Raw genomic sequence first — 22,962 nt, 5'->3', positions numbered from 1 at the left:
AAGTTTGGAAATCACTTCCTTAATCCATTTACTTCCTTCTCAGAACAGAGTTCTCTATCTACAGTGGACTAAACTTAATTAAAAAGAAAAATCTAAGTGCAACATGAGCATAATTTTGCAGGTATTTTCTACAGTCATCCTTAAAAACTTGAGTTGCCCAAGTGACGTCTTTGGAAGTCTGCATCCTCTCCACTCCCATTGCCTCTACACCCTCATATTAATGTACATCCTCATACCCTTTATTTCTTCCATGGATCACTGCATTGTCTTCCTGACTAATCTTCCAGCCTGCACGGTATTCCTCTCCAATCTGTCTGTCATTGTCTCCAGGATGATTTTTTAAGAAATCAAATCTAATAGTGTCATTCCCTTACTCAGAATCTTTTATGGCTTCCTATTGCCTTCAGGATAAAAATGCAAGTTCCTTATAATATCATATGAACCTCTTGATGTTATGGCTTCTTCTCCAGCATCAACTCTGATCATTAAACTATACTCTAGCTGTGCTCAACCATTTAAAGTTCCCCCAAAATACCATGTTTTCTTTCATCTTGGCCTCCATTTATTCGATCATTCATTCATTCAACAAATATTTTTTGAGCACTGCTATACGTTAGCACTGCCCTAGGTACTGAACATTCAACAGTGGACATAACACTTAAGTCTGTTCCTTTGTTGAGCTTACATTCTTGTGAAGCAAAACAGATACTAAACAAGTAACTGGAATTATTTAGATTGTGGTAAATGCTATAGAGGAAATCAAGTAGGAAGATGAGATAGCAACTGGGGCAGGGTGAGGACTGGAAGAGAATCTCCTTTAGATAGAGTGGGGACATCTCTGTAGAGGTGATATCTGAGCCAAAATCTGGATGAAGAGAGGTCAACCATGTCGAGAGCTGGGATTTGACGTGGGAATAACAAACACAATGTCTCTGAGAAGAGAAAGAAAAAAAAGCCCAGAAAGGAAGCCAGAGGAGGCTGAAGTAACGTGAACAAGGGGAAGAGTGTTATGAAATGAGGTTGGGGAGGCCGGGACCCGATCAGGTACAGCCTTAAAATTTTTTTTTGTTTAATTTTAAGGATTGAGGGGAAATAAGAGTGACTACTCAAGGATACAAGGTTTCTTTTTGGGGTAATAAAATGTTCTGAAATTGATTGTGGTAATGATTGGACAACTCTAAATATACTAAAAACCATTGAATTGTACACTTTGTTTTAAATATTTTATTGAGGTCACATTGGTTTATAACATGTAAGTTTCAGGTGTACATTATTATTTTTTGGCTTCTGTACACACTGCCATCATGTTCACCACCAAGTCTAGTTTCCATCCGTCACCATACATGTGTGCCCCTTTGCCCTTTCTGTCTTCCCCTCTGGTAGTCACCAATCTGTTCTCTGTATCTATGTGTTTGTTTGTCTGTCTTCCACATATGAGTGTATGCTTTAAATGGGTGGATGTATGGTATGTAAATTAAATTTTAATGAAGCTGTTAGATAGAAATTAAGTAGCCACATTTGGCTATTGCCTATCATATTGTAGAGCACAGCTCTCTATCCTCTTCCTGGTTATCTCAACAATTTTAACAACGACTCACGTCTCCAGCAAGACATTTCAACTGAGCCCCAGATTTATAATATGAAACTGCTACAGAATATTTTCATCTAGATATCTCACAAACATCTCAAAAAATCAGTCTGAGACCAAATACTTCACCAAACCTGTTTTCTCTCCTGTCTTCCCTTCTTAGATGATGACGTCACCATCCAGTTAGTCATCCAATCTGAAATGTATTAATAGACCTAGACATACCTCCTTCTCTCTCACCATCCCCTCCCCCAGCATCTCGTCAGTCACCGTGGATTCTCCCTCCCAAATAGGTCTGAAACTTTGCTCTATTTTCAATTCACTAGCTTAGGTTAGGCCTTCATCTTCTATCTTCTCTTGTATGGGCCGTTGTAACAACATCTTAACTGATCTCTCTACCACCAGTTCTGCCACTCCAATCCACCTGCTTTGCTATTGTCAAAGTGATCCTAATAAAATGCAATCCTTATTTATTTATTTATTTACTTTTCTTCTTCCCGAAGCCCCCCAGTACATAGTTGTATATTCCAGTTGTAGGTCCTTCTAGTTCTGCCATGTGGAATGCTGCCTCAGCGTGGCCTGATGAGCAATGCTAGGTCGCACCCAGGATCGGAACTGGTGAAATCCTGGGCCAGCGAAGCCGAACACATGAACTTAACCACTCGGCCACCAGGCTGGCCCTAAAATGGAGTCCTAAGCCTATCTCTCACTGCTGCTTAAAACTCTTCACTGACTTCTTATCACAGGATAAAATCTAACTCCTCAGCATGACAGAGAACTCTTCATTTTGGTCTCTGCCTACCTTCCAGCCTTTCAGTCTCTCATCGCCCAAATATTTTATATTCTAGTAATGATGAACTGGTCAGAATTTTCCAAATACAGCAGCTTTATGACCCCAGGCTTTAGCTCCTCTTCTTCCTTTGACTTCTTTTTTCTATCCCCTAGATATTGCCGTCTCTGATTGGAAGCTTTCCTTTACTATTCTCTCTTTCCTCCTCCACTCACCATGGATAATCATTTTCCATCTTCAGAGCTACCTTTGTACTTTGTGCAAACTTTTATTCATTTATGTATTATTTTTACTCTCATTTCCAAAATGTTTTTCAGATGAACTTGTTTCTAGTGCTGCATCTATCCCACTGTATAGCAATTTTTATTTGTCTCTTTCCCCTACAAGACTAGGCTCCTTGAAGCAGGGACTGTTTTTCATCTCTGTATTTCCTGTTTATGTACATAACAAGGAAGGTTTAATATGTTGTCTAAATCTCGGTAGAGGCTGATTTTTTTTAATCTTGATTTTTTTAAAAAACCCTGTTAACCTAAAAATAGAAGCAATTGTCCTTAACTGGATAATGAGTATCTGTAAGAAACCAGCAGCAAATGTTATTCTTGACAGTGAAACAGCGACATTCCCACTGACGTCAGGAATAAGACAAATATTCTCTTGTTCAACATTGTCATTGCTCCTGTTCAACATTATTCTGGAAGTCCTGGACAATGAAAGGGATAAGATATGTGAGATACAGATATTGGGTAGAAAGAATAAAAGTCTTTAAAAAATCCAACATAACTGAAAAAACTATTGGAACTAATAAAAGCATCCAACAAGACAGTGACTCTAAGACCTAAGACTCTTACTGCTAGATGTCTTGCTTCCCTGAAAGCAGTTTTCTATTTGTGTAGCACAGCTCTATCCTCTTTTTGTCCTTTTATTGATGACATCCATTTCCTTGATGATTCCACGCTTCTCAAAATCAACAATGATATGTATCTGGGACTGGGGAGAAGAATGAAATTGCAAAACTGCAAACAAATGGAAAGGTTATCATTACTTCCTAGCACTAATCTCTGACCTCCCCAGTAAACAGTCCCACACTCTTCTGAACTCTTTTTTTAAAAATCTGTCTATTTTTTATTTTTTGGTGAGGAAGGTTGGCCCTAAAATAACATCTATTGCCAATCCTCCTCCATTTTGTATGTGGGACACCTGCCACAGCCTGGCTTGATGAGCAGTGCGTAGGTCCATGCCCAGGATCCAAACCAAAGACCCTGGGCCGCCAAAATGGAATGCATGAAGTTAACTGTGCCGCCAGGCCGGCCCTCTTCTGAACTCTTAGAGCATTATGGACTCAACCAGTCATTGGGCCCTTGGAATGTTCTTCTTTGTATTGCAATCTTTTCAGAACCTTCTGTATTACTTTGACAACAGTAGATGTACTGACTGAGATGGAACTAAAATGACCTCAAAAGTTAAAATTTAGCAGTGCTATTTAAATGATAAAATTAGCTGTATCAAATCCTCTGTGGATCAAGATAAGGGTGGCTCTTTCAGAGTTGGTCACAGCTTCCCTTCACGTCATAAGCAATGCGTTCACACAGTGCTAATGCTATGATACATTACTTTGATATTCTGAAGCTGCCCTCTTTCAAACATACTCCCCTTAGTCAATGTGACTTTTACAATTTCTTTGATATTAAATTTCACAGAGTACAACATAGTTTCCCACACATTATAGGCATACACCCACTAAATATTATGGAGTGATTGAATCTTATATGATGTATAGGGAAAAGATCGCTGTTTATTTGCTGAGAAATCCTTGGATCTCTTTTTAAAATTATTTTCATACTGAGTGTCTCCTACCATATAATGCACTAGGGATACAGAGAAACTTGGAATCATTTATTCAACAAATGAATAACCAAATAACATGTTTTGAACACCGTCAGTGATGAGGTAATACTGCCCAAGGCAGGGCCCCCTGTTTCTAAACACCCATCACTATTAGATGCACCTAAATCTGCCTCTCTGCACCTCTGTCCACCATCCTCTGAGGCTATGTGGAGCAGCTCTAGGATCCTCCACATGGCATTCTTTCATGTATTGAAAGCTGTCATGATGTCTCCCATGCCTTTGCTCTCTAGGCCAGATGTCTCTGGTCCTTCCAACAATCCTTCAAATGATAGTTTTAATCTATCCCAGCTGCCCTCTTCCAAATATATTCCTGTTAATTGATGTACCTTTTAAAATGTGATACTCAGAACTGAACACAATGTTCTGGGGGGGTGTGATCAGGGCAGGGTGCAGGCAGAGCACTCTCTTTTATTTTGCCCATTACAATGCTATTAAGCGCATTAGCTCTTTACAGCCACATTAAACTGTTGACTCATATTAAGACGGTAAACAACTAAAATCCCAGGAGTTCCCCATTCTCTAGTTATCTAGTGTAAGAAAGATAGACAGACATGCTATTTCAACCTTTAAATTCTTAGCGGTTACCATGAGATTGGAAAGGAAAACGAATCAAAGAGAACCTGTTATTTCTAGCAATCAATTTACTGGAACGACTCTGAACTTCTCCCAAAAGCAGTGTCAGGCTAATAGCATCTACGGCGAAGAGGCTCTGCCAAAGAGAAGGATGTTGTTTGTCTTACTGTGGTTGATGAAGAACAGGAAAGGGTGATTACAATGGAAATATTCATAAATTGGTAATGATGTTGGAACAATTTCCATGCCAGTGACGGCTGCAGCCTCCATGTTTTCCTCAGTCACCTCCACAATTTAGACACTGACACCGTGGCTCCTGGTCATGCCTGAGAAGCCGGTGTCCTGTTGACTGAAGGCATCCACCTTCCCCATGGCTCTCAGCATAGCCTCGAGGTCATAGCTCTCTTCCACTCTGAACTGAAGTAAGTACAAATCTACATCTCTCTTGCTCATATTCTGCGCACTTGCCCAGGATATTAATTTCTCAGTGGTGAGTTTATCTTCAAGCTTCTGCAGACCATTTACTTCATTTGGCAGCAGCAAAATCATGCTCAGATCAGCGTGATCAGTCATGCTTAGATCAGCAAATTCATGCTTGCTTTGTATAATATTTCTAGGATCTTGGCTTGCACATCCTCCAGGAAGGTGAAATTAAAGGACTTGCTTTGTTTCATCATCTGCACAGATTTGCTCATATCTTTGTTCAGCCAAAAATTTCCCTCTTTGGTATTTATCAAATTCCTGGTCCCACTGCCCTCTGAAATAGACTACATTCACCAGAACCAGCACAACGGAGTTGCTAAGAGAGCCATTAAAAAATAGGTCCTGGATTTTTTTTCATTCGTTTGGATTTCCACCCAGGAATTAATCTTTTGACTTTCTTCTGCAGCATTTACAAAATCAGCAGATCCACACTGGCTAGGTAAAATTTCTTAACATTATCCAAGTCTTCCTGAAGAAATTGATATGTCATTTCTCTATAGAGCCTGCTGGTGAAATTGAGTTCACATGCATCAGTGGGTTTCTTTAATTCAGTCAGAAGCTTTTGAAATTGGTGATGCACATATCCTGACTTTTCAACATGATCTGTTGTTCCTTTAATATTCTCTGTGACTTCATTAAATTAAACGGGCTACTCATTTTTGAATGCAGTTTTCTTGGGCCACTGAACAGAGCAGGGCTAATGCTGATAAAACGTTGACAGAGGAAAAGAAAATGTTGTCCTCCACTGATTTTCCAAACTGAAGGACCAGATCAAATGCAAAGTGGGTGTTTGCTTCACTGAGTGATATGCTAATATTTTCAAACTAAAGACCTATTATAGTTTTAATTTTTTGATCCATATTTTCTTCATTCAAGCTCTTCTTTTCCATGGGTTATTGAACTTCCGAATTTTTGCCTATATGTTAAAATAAGATATTCCTTTTTTTAAAATATAAATAATACATATTCACCAAAGGTATTTTTGACAGTGCGCATGAACTTTTTAGCAGTGCTTTCCACAGATGTTATGAAGAAAAATAAGTTAACCACATCATTTTCTTTTTTCATATCTGCTAATAATATGGCACTTACAACAACTTTTATAATTAGTTTTCTCTGTACTGTCTTCTATAAGAAAGAGGTACAGCCAAGAGTAAAGAACTGTATCGATGAGACTATCGTATACGTGATAAAAGATCCATATAAAGTAAGAAATTGGAGAACTTTCAAACTTTTGTAGGAGCTAGTCTCCAAAGATTGCTTCTCTTTTAGTTTCCTAGGGCTGCTGTAAAAAATTGTCACAAACTAGGTGGCTTCAAACAACAGAAATGGATTCTGTCACAGTTCTGGAGGCCAGAAGTCCAAAATCAAGGTGTCAGCAGGGTGGGTTCCTTTTGAAGGCTCTGAGGCAGAATCTGTTCCACGACTCTCTCCTCACTTCTGGTTGTTGTCAGTTGTAATCCTTGGTGTTCCTTGGCTTGTAGCTGCATCATCCCAAGGTCTGCCTCTGTCTTCACGTCTCCTTCCCCTCTGTGTGTCAAATTTCCCTTTCCTTTTTTTTTTTTTTTTTTTTGAGATCTTTAACTTCATTACTATGCAAAGATTCTATTTCCAAATAGTCGTATTTAAAGGGACTGAGTGCTAGGACTTGGACATATCTTTTCTTGGGGGACACAGCTCAATCCACTACGGTCCCCAATGAACCACACCTCCTGGTATTCATATCTTTGTGCAGTCTCCTCTCCTATATCAGGGTGGGCCCTGTGACTTGAGTGCCTCAGAGGTGATGCTGTGTGACTTCCAAACTAGATCAGGAGTAGCCCTGCATTTTTCATCTTGATCTTTTGGAAGCTTCACTCTTGGGGCAGCCAGACATCACGTAAGAAGTCTTACTACCCTGCTGGAGGTATCATGTGGAGAGGACCCAAGAAGGTATGGAAAGAGAGTGGGGTCCAGCTGAGCCTAGGCTTCCAGACTTCCCACCCCAGACATCAGCGGAGTGAAGCCCTTTTGAGCCTTGAACCACCCTAGCCTCCAGTTAAATAGCACCAAGTAACTCCACTTGATGCCACGTGGAGCATCTATTGGTTACTCAGCCAAGAAATGCCCAAACTACTAACCCACAAAAACATGAGATATAATAAAATGGTGTTGCTTTAAGCCACTAAATTTTGTGTGGTTTGTAAATAGGAATAGATAAACAGAACTTACTTTGAATTTTTATTTTTCTATTGAAAATAAATAGGGCTGGCCCAGTGGCATGATGGTTAAGTTTGCGTACTCCACTTCAGTGGCCTAGGGTTCACGGATTTGGATCCTGGGCATGGACCTACACAGTGCTCATCAAGCTATGCTGTGGTGGCATCCCACATACAAAATAGAGGAATACTGGCAACAGATGTTAGCTCAGGGCCAATCTTCCTCACCAAAATAAAGAAAGAAAGAAATAATTCAGGTATTGAAATAAGGGGACTAATGATAGTAATATATAAATTTAATTACAAAGAATCAATTTCTAACTAGAGCATCAAGAATCTTGTTAGATAAGGAACTTAATTATTCCTCCTCCAGTTTTTACAGATTCCTACATACACTTTATGTATACGTAATTCATGTCTTTAGTTTTTAAGTCCCCACATGAGTTATTAAATGGGCTATTAAGCAAGCATAGTGTATTACAGATTTCCATTCATTCATTCATTCGTTTGTTCAATTCAACATTTATTGAGATCCTCTGTAAGCCAAGCACAGTGCATGGTGTTGGAAACCCGAAGATGAATACTACATAGTGCTTGTCACTGGAGAGCTTACAGTCCCGTGACATTAGTGGACTGGGCTGTATTAGAGATATGCATCGGAAATATTCTCCAAAGTAGACAGACAAAATTTTTCTTTGAGAAATAAGCAAATCATTTTTCCCTCCAGAGATGAAACATCAGATCTTTGAACAGTTGGCTCCTTCTCATTGGACTGGTCTCAGTCCAAACGACTTTTCAAAGAGGCCTTCTTTGACTACCATATCTTAAGTTCCCCTTCTCTGATTCCATCGCTTTCATTGTTTTCATAAAATGTATTATTTTATTAAATTATTGTCTATTTTCTATCTGACCCCATGTAAGCTTCATGAAATTAGGGACCTTATTTCTGTTCACTACATATTTCTAGCACTAATAACAGTGTCTGGCACATAGGATGTACTTTAAAAATATTGTTGAATGAACAAAGTACCTAAGTTACTGTAATGCTATTGAAACTTTTTATGGTGCCTTCTCTATGAGCCACCTTGAGAATGTCTCTATAGTGAATTTTATTTAATTCTAGTCTCCCTACTAGGACAGCTGTGCTTCCCCCATCATACAGTAGATAGTTTTCCTTTTGGTTTTCAGTCTAAATTTGTAGCTCATCCCAAGAAGGTGAACAGGATTTCATGGTATCTATTTAGTGTTCTACCTTCTTTTTTGGTATCACCTTCCTTTTACATTCTTTTGTCTGCTTTTCTCAGTTAAAATGACTTGTTTTATCCTATGTTTCTAAATAAAGTGGATTAAATCCTTCTCAGAACAAGAGGGGGAGAGGAGGACATCACCACTGAAAGGAAGGGAAAGGGAATCAGTTTGAGAAGTCAGGACACATGGTCAATTTTTGGTGTGGTCAGTAAATCGAGAGAATTGTTATGACCTTTGGACAGAAATAAAACAACTTTATCTTGCCCTGTTCTTTAAACATATTACTATTCTGAGAAACCACCCTACAAAGCAAACTGAACTCCATTCTAAACACAAAGCAAGACATGTTTATCATATGTAATAATGCCTACCAAAGAAAATGTGTAACCATTCTCGGAAATCATATTTTAAAAAGTAACAAATCTAAAATGGTCATGAACTTAATTTATGAATATCTAATTTATGTCTGAAAAGCCTTTTGATGTATCAGAAATATTATAAAGGATGATCAAGAATCTTCCATCAACAGAAATGTCTGTTCTCCGTACCACATGGATGAAGCCAGGCCGGGAAGCCGGGGAATCAGACGAGCCCTTCAGCCTTCTGTCCCTCTGAGTCAGTCTCATCACCACCAGACAAAGTCCACTCACATCCACTCACCGAGCTGGGACAATTCCATCTTCTTTTTAGACCAAGCATAATACTGCAAAAGCCCGTTATAGGCCTGAATAAGATTGATTAAGACTTCCTGCGAAGATGACTTTTCACCGTATCTCCACGTCTCTGCCTGGCTGAGATTTCTGTTCGCATCCTCAAGCATTCCGTGATGCAGAAGGTACAGCGCGTGTTGTAAGGAGATCTGCAACAAGGATAAGAAAAAGCCCACTGACAAATACGTCATTAGACAACCACCAGTCAGAAAGCTCGGTAAACATATGATATGTGATGAGCCACAAATGATGTAACAACATCGTCCCTGTCATCCAAAATTTCAATCTAACAAAGAGGAAACAAACATGAGACAATTAACACTATGTAAACGAGAGCACAGTCACACAAACTTACAAAGAGAAGACAGTGTGATCTAGTGAACAGAGCAGGGGCTTTGAAGACAGAGAGACCTGGATCAGATGCTAATCAAAAGCTACATAAATCTGAGGATGTCACTCAGCCTCTGAGAGTCTTATCTGTTACATGGAACAATTATCATTAACCCTTCAGAAGAGAGTTTTGAGGATTAAATAAGATAATATTTGCATACCACCTAACACCTACTTTGGTCCATAGCAGTTAATCAATACCTTATTTTATACGTGTTATATAAGCTCAGAGACATCTTAATAAAGGGTATTGAAGAATGACGTCGGTTTAGATGGAAAGGTAAGTGAATCCCTGACACAGGAGAAGCAGTAAGAATAATTACACAAAGAAGAGCACTACAGGGAGGGGGGACACTAAGGAGGAGAACAATGGGAATCCAGCTAATCACGTGAGTAGAGTCAGACCACAGAGTCCAAGGCCTTCATCACAAACTATTGCAATAATTTCTCAACTGGTCTCTCCGGTCTTGGCGCCATACAATCCATCTTCCACGTGGCTGCCAAAGACATCTCATCATGTTAATCGTTGTGTAAAATCCTTCAACGGCTCCTACTGCCTACCCAAGCTCCTTAGGTGTGGCACACAGGGAGGCCTCCCTCTCCCCCCGCTACTTCCCCTGGCTTCCAGCCAAGTGATTTTTAGACTAACTGAAGCACTGGCTACAGGGCTATCAAGCTCTTGACCAGCCCCCCGCCATGCCAAACTACCCTTGTCCCCTGAACGCCTAGAGAATACCCACTCCCTTTTCAGACTCATCTCAAGCATCACTTCCTTTCTTTTCTAGACTCCTCTGCTCATTCAATCCCAGCCCTCTCCAATTCCAGAGAGCTGGCCATTTTCTCCTTTGTCTTCTCACTGTCTGTTGCATTATTATGGTACCCATAATAATTTATTCCATTTACATGTCTGTCTCCCTCTACTGCAAGAAACACTTCTAGCACATAACCTGGAAAATAGCAGTAAGTGTTTTTAAAATTATAAACAATAGAAAACAGTTTATTGCCTATTCTAATTATCACCTTCTGACTCTGGAGTGTGAAATAAGGTTCTTCTCAGGTTTCCTTACCACAACTGAATAGACACTATGAGCCCAAAAGGACATACCCAATAATTTAGTTAAAAGTCTACTCTCCCTCCCCAACGAAATGGCTATCCAGTTTCCTCCTGAAAGAAGAGAAGGGGAGCACACAACACCAAGACAGGCCATTCTTTTCTCCAATTGTTCACTAAGAAAGTTCCTCCTTAAGTGGAACCATATGCTGCCTCCATTTAATTTCTACTCACGGTGTACTGGCATACCAGAGAACAAGATCATAAGAGAGCACCTGACACGTGAGTAGAAACTCAGGAGATTTTTTTCCTAAATTAATCAGTACACTCTAAAAAGAAACTGAAAGTAAGGGAAATCTTCTTCAAAATTAGAAAGCTGTGGGAGTGCAAAATGGTGCAGCCAATGTAGAAAACAGTTTGATGATTCATAAAAAAGTTAAACACAGAATTATATGTTTCTATGTATATGTTTATATATATAATGTGACCCAGTTAATACTATTCTTAGGTACATACCCAAAGGAAGTGAAACAGGGACTCAAACAGATACTTGTAGGCCAATGGTCACTGCAGCATTATGCACAATAGCCAAAAGGTGGAACCAACCCAACAACAGACGAATGGATAAACAAAATGTGATCAATACACGCAACAGAATATTATTCAGCCATAAAAAGGGATGAAGTTCTGACACATGCCACCACATGGATAAGTCTTGAAAACATTAAGCTAAGTGAAATAAGACAAACACGAAAGGACAAATATATGATTCCACTCATACGAAATATCTAGAATAGGTCAATTCATAGAAACAGAAAACAGATTAGAGGTTACTGGAAGCTGGGAGGAGAAGTGAATGGGGATTAACCGCTTAATGGGTACAAAGTTTCTGTTTGGGGTGACAGAAAAGTTTTACAAATACTGGTGATGGCTGTACAACACTATGAATGTAATTAATGCCACTGAATTGTACAATCAAAAATGGTTAACATAGCATATTTTATGTTATATATATTTTACCACAATAAAGAAAACTTGGAAACTAGAAAAAGCAAGAATAAAACAAAATAGGAACCTCAGAGTACATATTAGGCTTTGTAGGCCAGAAGGTCTCCGTCACAACTACTCTACTCTGTCATCTGTCACGCTCAAAGCAGCTATTAACAATATGGAAACGAAGGGGTGTGGCTATGTTCCAGTAAAACTTTATTTAGGGACACAGAAAAAAATGAAAAAGCAAAGCATTTAAAAACTTTATTGAAAAAGTGCTCTTTTAGTCAAATATACATCACAGAGATGAAGATAGCTAACATTTTGGAAACATCTCAGTCCTTTTGGCTAAGATGTTTATCAAAGAACTTATGAATTTGGAGAGGAAGTCCCCCTAAACATTAGGAACAGTACAACATTTTCACACATGGATGGGAAGAGTTAATATTGTTCAGATGTCCATACTACCCAAAGCCAGCTGTAGATTCAATGCAATCCCTGTCAAAATTCCAATGGCATTTTTCACAGAAATAGAAAAAAATCCTTGGAGCTGGCCTGGTGGTGCAGCAGTTAAGTGCGCACTTTCGGCTTTGGCGGCCCGGGGTTTGCCGGTTCAGATCCTGGGTGCAAGGCATGCTGTGGTAGGTGTCCCACATATAAAAAGTAGAGGAAGATGGGCATGGATGCTAGCTCAGGGCCAGTCTTCCTCAGAAAAAAGAGGAGGATTGGCAGATGTTAGCTCAGGGCTAATCTTCCTCAGAAAAAAAAAATCCTAAAATCTGTATGGAACCACAAAAGATCCTGAATAGCCAACACAATCTTGAGAGAGAACAAAGCTGGAGGCATCACACTTCCTGATTTCAAATGGTATTACAAAGCTATAGAAATCAAAACAGTACGGTACTGGTGTGAAAACAGACATGTAGACCAATGGAATAGAATAGAGAGGCCAGAAATAAACTGATGCATATACAGCCAACTAATATTTGACAAGGGGGCCAAGACTCAATGGGGACAAAACAGTCTTTTCAATAAACTGTGTTGGGAAAACTGGATATTCATAAGCAAAAGAATGAAACTGGACTCCTATCTTACACCACCCACGAAAATTAACTCAAAACGAATTAAGGACTTAAATGTAAGACCTAAAACCGTAAAACTTCCAGAAGAAAACAAGGGGGAGGAAGGTCCTTGACATTAGTCTTGGCAATGATTTTTTTGGATACAACACCAAAAGCAGAAGAAACAAAAGCAAAAATCAACATGTGGGACTACATCAAACTAAAAAGCTTCTGCAAGCAAAACCACCAACCAACAAAATGAAAAGGCACCCTACAGAATGGGAGAAAATATTTGCAAGCCATATACCTACTATGAGGTTAACATCCAAAATATATAAGGAACTCATGTAACTCCATAGCAAAAAAAACCCCAAAAAATCCAATTAAAAAATGGGCAGAGGACCTGAATAGACATTTTTCCAAAGAAGACATACAAAAGGCCAACAAGTATGGGAAAGGTGTTCAACATCTCTACCCACCAGGGAAACACAAATGAAACCACAGTGAGATATCATCTCACATGTTAGAGTGGCTATCATCAAAAAGAGATAACAAATGCTGGTAAAGACGTGAAGAAAATGAAACCCTTGTACACTGCTGGTGGGAATATAAATCAGTATAGCCACTATGGAGAGCAGTATGGTTGCTCCTCAAAAACCTAAAAATAGAACTACAATATGATCCAGCAATCTCCCTTCTGGGTATAGGTCCAAAGATAAAATCACTGTCTCAAATAGATTTCTGCACTCCCACGTTTATTGCAGCACTATTGACAAAAGCCAAGACATGGAAACAACCTAAGTGTCCATCAACAGATGAATGCATAAGGAAAATGTGACACACATACACACAATCGAATATTATTCAGTCATAAAAAAGAAGGAAATCCTCCCATTTTCGACAACACGGATAGACCCTGAGAGCATTACGCTAAGTGAAACAAGTCAGATGAAAACAAATACCATATAATTTCACTTATATGTGGAATCTAAAAACACTGAACTCATGCAAACGGAGAGCAGAATGGTGGATGGCAGGCACTGAGGGGTGGAGGAAATGCAGAGATGTTGGTTAAAGGGCACAAATTTTCAGTCAGAAGATAATTAAGTTCCAGGGATCTAATGCACAGCATGGTGACCACCGTTACTATCACTGGATTGCACGCTTGAAAGACGCTATGAGAGCAGAGCTCTACTGTTTTCATGACAATAACAGAACAGTAATTACGTGAGGTGAAGCACGTGTTAACCAACCTCACTGTGATAAATATTTCACAATACATGTGTGCATCAAATCATCACTTTGTACGTCTTAAACTTGCACAATGTTATATGTCAATTATATCTCAATAAAGCTGGGGAAAAAATACTTTTTCATGTATTCAAATTCCCAATGTGTTTAGCTCTTTTCTTTTTCCAAAAGCACCAATTCCTAGAGAGCTCAAATGACTTAAGCAAAGATATTAGGATCTGGCCCATCATCCTAATGAGGAGCAGCTGCCATCTCTGGAAGCCTGGTTTCGGCAGCCAGAGCTGTACAAAGAGAAGGCATCTGCTCTCAGAGAACAGGGTAGGCGACAGGACACGAAGAAGTAAACAGTTCTCATAACGCTGCTTTCTTTCGGCTTCTCTTATGCATCCAGGTGTCTCACCCTTTTTCCATGCTTTTTACATCATTACCTACCTTATCACAGAGACGAACAACTTATAAAAATGACCCCTGCAAATGTAAATTCACAAAGCCCACAAGCTCACCTTTAAGTAATTCATGACGCCAATATTTTTCATCCGGTCAGCAAAGGTATTGAACGCCTCCACGTTGCTTTTAGGGTGATAATACAGAATTTCACTCCCAAGCTTCCAAATAATCTGTCAAAACAGAGATGACTAACAAAAATGTAAAATCCTTGCCTTAACCAATCTCTGCCTCAGAAAGCTATTTTTTTCTGATTACATTAAAAAACAACCTATAATTCCTTTTCCTAGATACTGCTGTCAACATATTACTGTATTTCACCTAGTGAAACTAATATTACATCTTATGTGATAAAATCTTTTCCATCAATTAAATTAAAATACCAGATAACTATAACACAGTCAATTTTAAGTCAGCAGTCCAAAGAACGTCGGCAGTTAAGACATATATTGAAGACAAAAATTTTAATTAGTATGAGAGGAAGAATATTAAAGTCAGAAAACCTGAGTTCTAGCAACACTGACTTCTTCACTGCTCTCAGCCTCCTAATTATCCACAAAATGAGAGCAATGGACTAGACGTTTCCTGAGCTCCCATCGAGCTCTACCACTCGATTTACAGAACTCCAATATAAGAATTTCATCAGCTACGGACAAATTTTAATAAAAATATTTTCTCCCCAGAACACCAAAGCTTTGCTGACAGAACTCGGAGCTCTTCTTTTTCATGGGAACGAATCTCTATTTCTATTACTCTAATTTAAGGTACTTCAATAAAACTGACCTTAAAGTAAATGGAAGTGAATTTTAAATCAATTCTTCCTGTAAACATATATATATTGGTTGTTCAGCATAATAACGATACTCATCTTTCCAACTCAGAAAGAGAGATCGAGATTTCATTTGTAGAACATCAAATTGTAGTATTTTGGAGCTTAAAGGAAACTTGGGAATTATCTATCACAGTTCTTCTTAAATCTAGTTGTATGCAACAATTATCTGGGGCACTTGTTAAAAATAAATATTCCAGAAACTCAGACTCTGATTCAGCAGGAGGGGAGGGGAGACAGGAATCTATATTTTCAACAAACGCCCTAAGTAATTCATATAGAGCCAAACAAGTATCCGGAAACCACTGATTCCATCCTTTATTTTACAAAACAAATTCTGGACAAAAAGGGCCTGTAACTTGCCCAATGTTTTATAGATGTACATAACTTTATTCCTTAAACTAAATTTTCAATCGATAAATTTTTTTTCAGATTTTTTTGGCTCCATTAGATATCAAACTGATGCAATCGTTACTGTATTAATAAAAGCTATCTGAGATAGTCATGTGAAATTATTTATGGATAAACCATCTTTTACTGAACAAATGTAACAGAAGAGGCCAGGCACTGATCTAGATCCCGGCCCTGGTGGAATTTACTTCTATCTTAGAGAGACAATAACCAAGAAACTTAGTAATTAAATTAGCAAGTATCCTGGGATGGAGCAGGATAAGGGGATCAGGAGTGCCAGCTGGAAAGTGGGGGGTGGCATGCAGCTGCAATGGTAAACAGCCATGGCAGGCCTCTCAGAAATGTGACCTGCAGGAGGGTAGCCATAGTGAGACCTGAAGAAAGACCTTTCCAAGTAAAGGAAATCGCTAAGGCAAAGGCAATGAGGCAGGAGCATATCTGGCCTGTTCAAATAACAGCAAGGAGGCAGTGAGTTTGGAGAAGAAAACACAAGAGGGAGAGCGACAGCAGATGAGGTCAGAGAGGTCGAAGAAGAAAAGGGAGTGAGCGGAGCACGCAGAACTCGCAGGCGATCAGAAGGACTTTGGCTTCTACTCCGAGTGAAACAGGAGGCTATCACAGTGTCCTCAGCAGAGGAGAGACACGATCTGACTCATGCTTTACAAGGATCATGCTGCGTCATTGGTCATTAAGGAAACGCAAATCAAAACCCTGATGAGCTACCACTTCACAACCACCAGGACGGCTATAATGAAAGAGAGCGACAGTAACACAGGTTTGCAAGGATGTGGAGAAGCTGGAATCCTCATATATTGCGGTAGGAATATAAAATGGTGCAGCCGCTTTGGAAAACGGTCTATGAAGTTTAAGAATTACCATATGACCCAGCCATCCTTCTCCTAAGTATATACCTAAGAGAAATTACAACAAACATCCCTATAGAAACTTGTACCCAAATGTTCACAGCAGCATTATTCACAATAACCAAAAAGTGGAAACAACCCAGATGTCTAACAACTAATGAACAGATACATATAATGTGATATATCCATACAGTGGAATGCTATTTTGCAATATGAAGGAATAAAGTACTAATACACGCTGTAACATGGATAAACCTTGAAAACATTATGTTCAGTGAAAAACATCATTCACAAACGTCATATATTATACAACTCCACTTATACGAAATGTCCAGAATGGAAAGTAGATTAATGGATGCCAGGGGCTGGAGGTTATGGGGACGAACAGGGAGTGACTGCGAGTGAACAGGGTCTCCTTTTGAGGGGACAAAAATGTTCTAAATTTAGACTGCGGTAATGGTTGCACATCTCTGTGAATATACAAAAAAACACTGAATTATACAACTTAAATGGGTGAATTGTATGGTGCGTTAATGATATCTTAATAAAGGTAGGATCACTCTGGCTGCTATGCTGGAAACAGACTGGGGGTGGAGAAGGGCGAGCAGTCCTCAGGGAGGCGACAGTGGCTGGGATCAAGGGGCAGCAAGGGAGGTGGTGAGAAGTACTCAGACTGTAGGTATATTTTGAAACTAGAGTCAACAGGATTATCTGATCATTTGGATATGGTTATGAAAGAAAGATTAACTCCAGGGTTTGGCCCTAGCAATTAGATACATAAAGTAACCATCCTCTGAGATGAGGAAAATTAGGTTAGACAGGGAAGCTCAGAAAATCCCTTTTAGCTCTGTTGGTATGATATGACCATTAGATATCCAAGTGGTGATGTGGAGGAGACAGCTGGGTTAGGAATCTGGACTTGGAGATGTCAGGGCCATAGACAGACAACTGGGAATTGCCAGCATATAGACCAAATTTAAGGCTATGAAACTGACTGAGATCTTTAAGAGCGAGTTCAGACAATGAAGAGGACTAAGGACTGAGTTCTGGGGCCCAGGTCCAAAGGCCAGAAAGAGAAGCAGTCAGAAAAGGAGACTGAGGAATGTCCAGTGAGGCAGGAGAGAAAACTGACAGAGGGCGGTGTCTTGGAACCAGATGAAGAAAGGTTATCACACAGGAAGGAATGATCTCCTGTGTTAAATACTGCTGACAGATCAAGTTAGAGGAGCACTGAGAGTCCGCCACTGGATTTAGCAACATGGAAATCACTGTTGACCTCGACAAAGCAATTTGGGAGAATCAGTGATGCTGGCGGTGGGGGGAGCCTAACTGGAGAGGGTTGGCAGAGAAGAAGGATGCACTCTCTTTCCAGGAGCTCTGCTGAAAGGGAGAGTGGAAAAACGGGGCACGGCCTGCGGAGAAAATGGGGGTCAAGAGATGATTTTAAGATGGAAAAAATAACATTTGTATGATGATAGGAAACATCCTATAGCGAAGGGACATTAATGACAGAGGGAAAGAAGAATTACTGGAATGAATGAAAATACTAAGGAATCTGAGAATTCAAACTATTTTCAGTCTCCTTTAAAATCATAGGAAGTAAAAAAAAAGTACACACAAAAATGCCCCGATACAAACTCTCCACCCAAAACTACTTTCGGTAGCTTTTAGAAGAATCAACATGAGACGCTGCAGAAGCTATTCCGGTGGAGCTCAGGAGGCAGGAACTCACAGACCTCCGCAGTCTCTTGGAGCAGACGAGCACTCACCTCCGGGGCGGCCTGCCTCTTGCAGCTGTCCGAATCTTCCAAGACCTGCAAATAGCTGTGCATGTATTCCGCAGCCTGCTGCCACTGGTGCTTCAGCAGAGCTTCCTGGATAAAACTTAAACAAGCACTTGTCGTCTGCGCAAAATCCTTCTCCTTTTTCCCTCCAGTCGCTACAAAGATTAAAGAGACGAGTTTCACCACAGTGACCCCAATGCAACAACTCAAAAACCTTACTTCTATAAGCAGAAGTTTTAACAAGTAGAACAGAGGGTATTACTTAACCCAGGCCACCCCAATATCAAAGCTAGCTTCACTTGTTCTTGTTTTGTTTATCAAAAATTGTAGAAGGATCCGATGATTTTTTATAACAGATCACTATGTACTTTTTTCACAAATAATTCAAGAGTTCAAAGGCCAGATCCACTGCTATAATTAAAATCCATCCATTGCTATCTACTTACTTATGTGACTAAGGTGTGTCAGAATTTTCATCATTTAAAACAAAATAGAATTGAAGCTCAATCTTTCCTTCTTCTAGAAATACATACTATTCATCCACAGATACATGAAGTAATTGGATAAAAATAACTATATTTGACTGAGATAAAAAGCAACCAAAACTTACTTTTAATACTTAAATTTTGATAAAACTTTTAATACTTAAGTTATTTTGATCAGCTGTGTACAACTATTAATTTAATGCTATCTCAATCCAGAAGAAATTTGAATACTTAAAACCTTGTAGGATATTAACAAAAAATAATTAAAACTAGGTACATACTTTTACTGAAAGAATAAAAGTATAAAACAAAAAGGCACAACATAAAATTTCCATCTATTAAAAGCATTTCATAAATATTTTTAAATGGTTGATGAAAAGTATCACATCCCTAGGCTGTTTAGATTCCACCAGATAGGTAGCTTTATATATAGATATATATATTTTTGGTGAGGAAGATTGGCCGTGAGCTAACATCTGTGCCAATCTTCCTCTATTTTATATGTGGGACGCCGCCACAGCATGGCTTGATGAGTGGTGCATAGGTCCACACCTGGGATCCGAACTTGCAAAACCCAGGCCACCAAAGCAGAGCACGCGAACTTAACCACTATGCCACTGGGCCAGCCCCTCCACCAGATCTATTTTTAAAGTAATATAATAATTTTATGTAAAGATACCAACATACACTGGAAATTATATCTTTTGCAACTATCGAGTGTAGGATACAATTTTTAGATGGCATTTTAGAACAGTACAAGGTAGTACCTAATTTTCCAAAAAAATAAAAGTAGAGGCCTACTGCTCTAGACTAGCGCTTCTCACATGTTTTCAGTGTGCAAACAAACCCCCTGGGGATCCTGATGCTTGCTACTCAGGGTGATCCTGGAACCAGCAGCTTAGGATCACAGGGAGCTCATGAGAAATAAGCTCTCTGAATCAGAAGCTGCATTTAACAAGATCTACACCCAAGCTCCCAGGATCAGCAGCAACACCACGCAAAATACCTCTTCCCTAAAACCTCGTTTATTCCTCTAAAGGAAAATTAATCTCAGGCCAAACTCCCCTCCATCCCTCCAGTGTTCACACCCCAGACTGGAAATCGACTTTAGACACTATTCCTAAATCCTTGGAAAAGTCCCCTCCCACCTTCCAACTCAGCCTTGTGACCTCAGGAATCTCTCTCACATCATCCTTTTGTGAGCAAAAGATAACAATTGTCAAGGAAAATGCATTTTGATGGAATGAGATACAATAAAGAACCAGCGTCATCAACCTAACTTCTAATGCCCTTGAAAGAATCTGGACACTTGTCAGTCTGTCAACAAATACTTTTTGAGCACCACTATGCACCAAGAACTATTCTAGGTACTCGACACACAACTCTATTCCAGATGGGCCCCTGCCTTCAAAGTTTTTATTCTAGGGGGCACACGCTTCCAAGTGCCAAAAGACATCAGAATAAAAAAAATAAATAATTGTTAGGAAACTGTGTTTTCCTACCATCAGCTAATTATCACTACAGTGTCAATATTACCTGCAACTATTTTCTCATTACAAAGTATTTTGCATTTAAGGGGCTGGCCCCGTGGCTGAGTGGTTAAGTTCACGTGCTCCGCTTCAGCGGCCTGGGGTTTTGCCAGTTCAGATCCTGGGTGCGGACATGGCACTGCTCATCCAGCCATGATGAGACGGCATCCCACATAGCACAACCAGAGGGACCTACAACTAGAGTATACAACTATATACTGGGGGGCTTTGGGGAGAAGAGGAAAAAAAAAAGGAAAAGATTGGCAACAGATGTTACCTCAGTAGCTCAGGTACTAATCTTTAAAAAAAAACAAAAAAATTGGGAGAGGAAATGCACATCTATGTATTAAAAAAAAAAAGTAGGGGCCAGCCCAGCAGCAGAGCGGTTAAGTTCACATGCTCCACTTTGGCAGCCCAGGATTCACCAGTTCGGATCCTAGATGTGGACCTACGTGCCGCTTGTGAAGCCATGCTGTGGCAGGCATACCACATATAAAGTAGAGGAAGATGAGCACAGATGTTAGCTCTGGGCCAATCTTCCTCAGCAAAAAAAAAGAAAGAAAGACAGAAAGAAAAGAAAAGAGAAGTATTTTGTATTTAACAAGCCATCCATAACCTATAAAACATTTCTAAGCATGTAAATTCTGGACTTAAACCTACTTGTTTCTGGACTGACTCAAGCTCTCTAGAGAACAGTGGGGGCAGAAACGTGCCCAGGGAGGCCTTAACTAGCAGGAACTTTAGATGACTAGATCTCTGTAAGAACTGAAGTAGCACTCCTTCTGAAGTACCATCCATTCAAACCTGGTTTAAACCATGTGTCTTAATCCAGCAAAAATAAAAGGAGAAGAGAAGAAAGAAACTATTGATTTTTTTCAACACTCACTATGCACAAGGCTCTACGCTAGGCACTTTACATACATTATCCTATTTTTCATATCTCAGACACTAAAAGAATAGGCTTTGAGATCAGACAGGCCTAGGTTTGACTCCTGGTACCAGCACTTAGAGGGTAAGTTCTTTGAAATTCAATTTCCTCATCTCTAAAATGGCTGAGCACATAGATTTACTGAGGATTACTTTGCTGAGATAATAAAATGAGATGATACTTGGAGTAACATAAAAAGAAATAGGAGCCAAATTCTAGAAGCCAAGAAATCTCAGGCAAGGGGAAAGAGGGCTAGACTAAGAAGATGTGTTTGGGTGGATCTAGAGGGTAAGGAGAAACGTGCTGGTTCCAATGGATTCCCAGGAATACACCAGCCAACGTGCAGGTAACTGCTTCTTTTATATATTCTGATAGGGGTTTATCTCATAGAAAAACTTCCTTCTATTTACATTAGAAGAAAATGGGGGGAAATATTCTTTATTTGAAACCTATTATAGATCAATTCTGTTAGGAATTATTTCATTGCAGTTCCATAGAAACTTCTTGAAAACAGAGACCCTGTCTTCTCCATCCATGTATCCCCAATATCTAGCCAATGCCAGAGATATAATAAACGCTCAGTATCGATAGAAAAAAAGTCTATCTACCATAATACAGACTATTGTTTATTAACTCAAAGGAAAATAACTGTAAAAGAAAAAAGAATCTATTTTTATGACTTCTTTTTTGCTTACAGTCTAAAATAACCTCCATATATTCCTCTCTTGAAAACCGAACCAGCTCGGTTATTCATTTTTGTATCCATACTGAACCTTATCACCTCCATGCATTAAAGCTAAAATGGTTCTATCTTATTTTACTTACCCACAGTTTCTATATGCTTTTGGAGCCAAGGAAAATGCATTCCTGTTCCAGAGAGCTCACACCTTTCCCCCTGGTCATCCTCTGTTGTGGACTTTATCAATTCTTCACTGAAATCACTCATACCTATCCCAAACTGAGAACATCAGTTACTTTCTGTACATCTTAAACCACAGGCTTCTGAGTTATACAGAAAAAAACAGCCATCTTTTTATCTAATAAACACCATTTGATCACCAAAATTAATTGCACCTAATAGTTCCTTTGAAGAAAGAAATGAATTTAATTATGTCGGCAAATGGCCTAAATGGACCATTCAAAAAAAAGGACAACTACTACTATATTCAATAATATACAAAGATAGATACTAACTTTTTAATTTAAAAAAAGTCTAGAGAAGAAAAAGCAAAACGATGCATAATAAAACAACATGACGAGTACAATAATAGTAGGAATTAACATTTATTGGGCCCATTCTATACACCAGGCATATAAATTACCTAATTTAATCCTTAGAGAAATCCTAAGGAAAGTACTATTATTTTCTTCCATTTTCATGAAAAAACTGAGGGGCTTAGCGAAATTATGTAACCTGGCCCAACCCCACAAGAAAGGAGAGGACAGTAATT

The 22,962-nt window shown here is 39.3% G+C and overlaps 1 protein-coding gene and 1 pseudogene across 1 annotated transcript; both read right to left on the bottom strand.

The window, feature by feature from the left end:
* Nucleotides 1-4,842: 4,842 nt before the first annotated feature.
* On the bottom strand, nucleotides 4,843-9,411 carry LOC103541552 (serpin B4 pseudogene; annotated as a pseudogene).
* LOC139073325 (TATA box-binding protein-associated factor RNA polymerase I subunit A-like) lies at nucleotides 8,833-22,956 on the bottom strand. Its single transcript, XM_070602093.1, has 4 exons — nucleotides 22,337-22,956; nucleotides 18,555-18,724; nucleotides 14,742-14,855; nucleotides 8,833-9,644 (listed from the first exon to the last, which is right to left on the bottom strand). Exons 1-4 carry the CDS (start codon nucleotides 22,455-22,457, stop codon nucleotides 9,432-9,434), a joined length of 618 nt encoding a protein of 205 aa, XP_070458194.1. The 5' UTR covers nucleotides 22,458-22,956; the 3' UTR covers nucleotides 8,833-9,431.
* Nucleotides 22,957-22,962: the final 6 nt, after the last annotated feature.

The sequence above is a fragment of the Equus przewalskii genome, chromosome 31 (genome assembly GCF_037783145.1).
Source record: "Equus przewalskii isolate Varuska chromosome 31, EquPr2, whole genome shotgun sequence".
Taxonomy (NCBI): Eukaryota; Metazoa; Chordata; class Mammalia; order Perissodactyla; family Equidae; genus Equus; species Equus przewalskii.
This window is presented reverse-complemented; position numbering and strand designations above follow the sequence as displayed.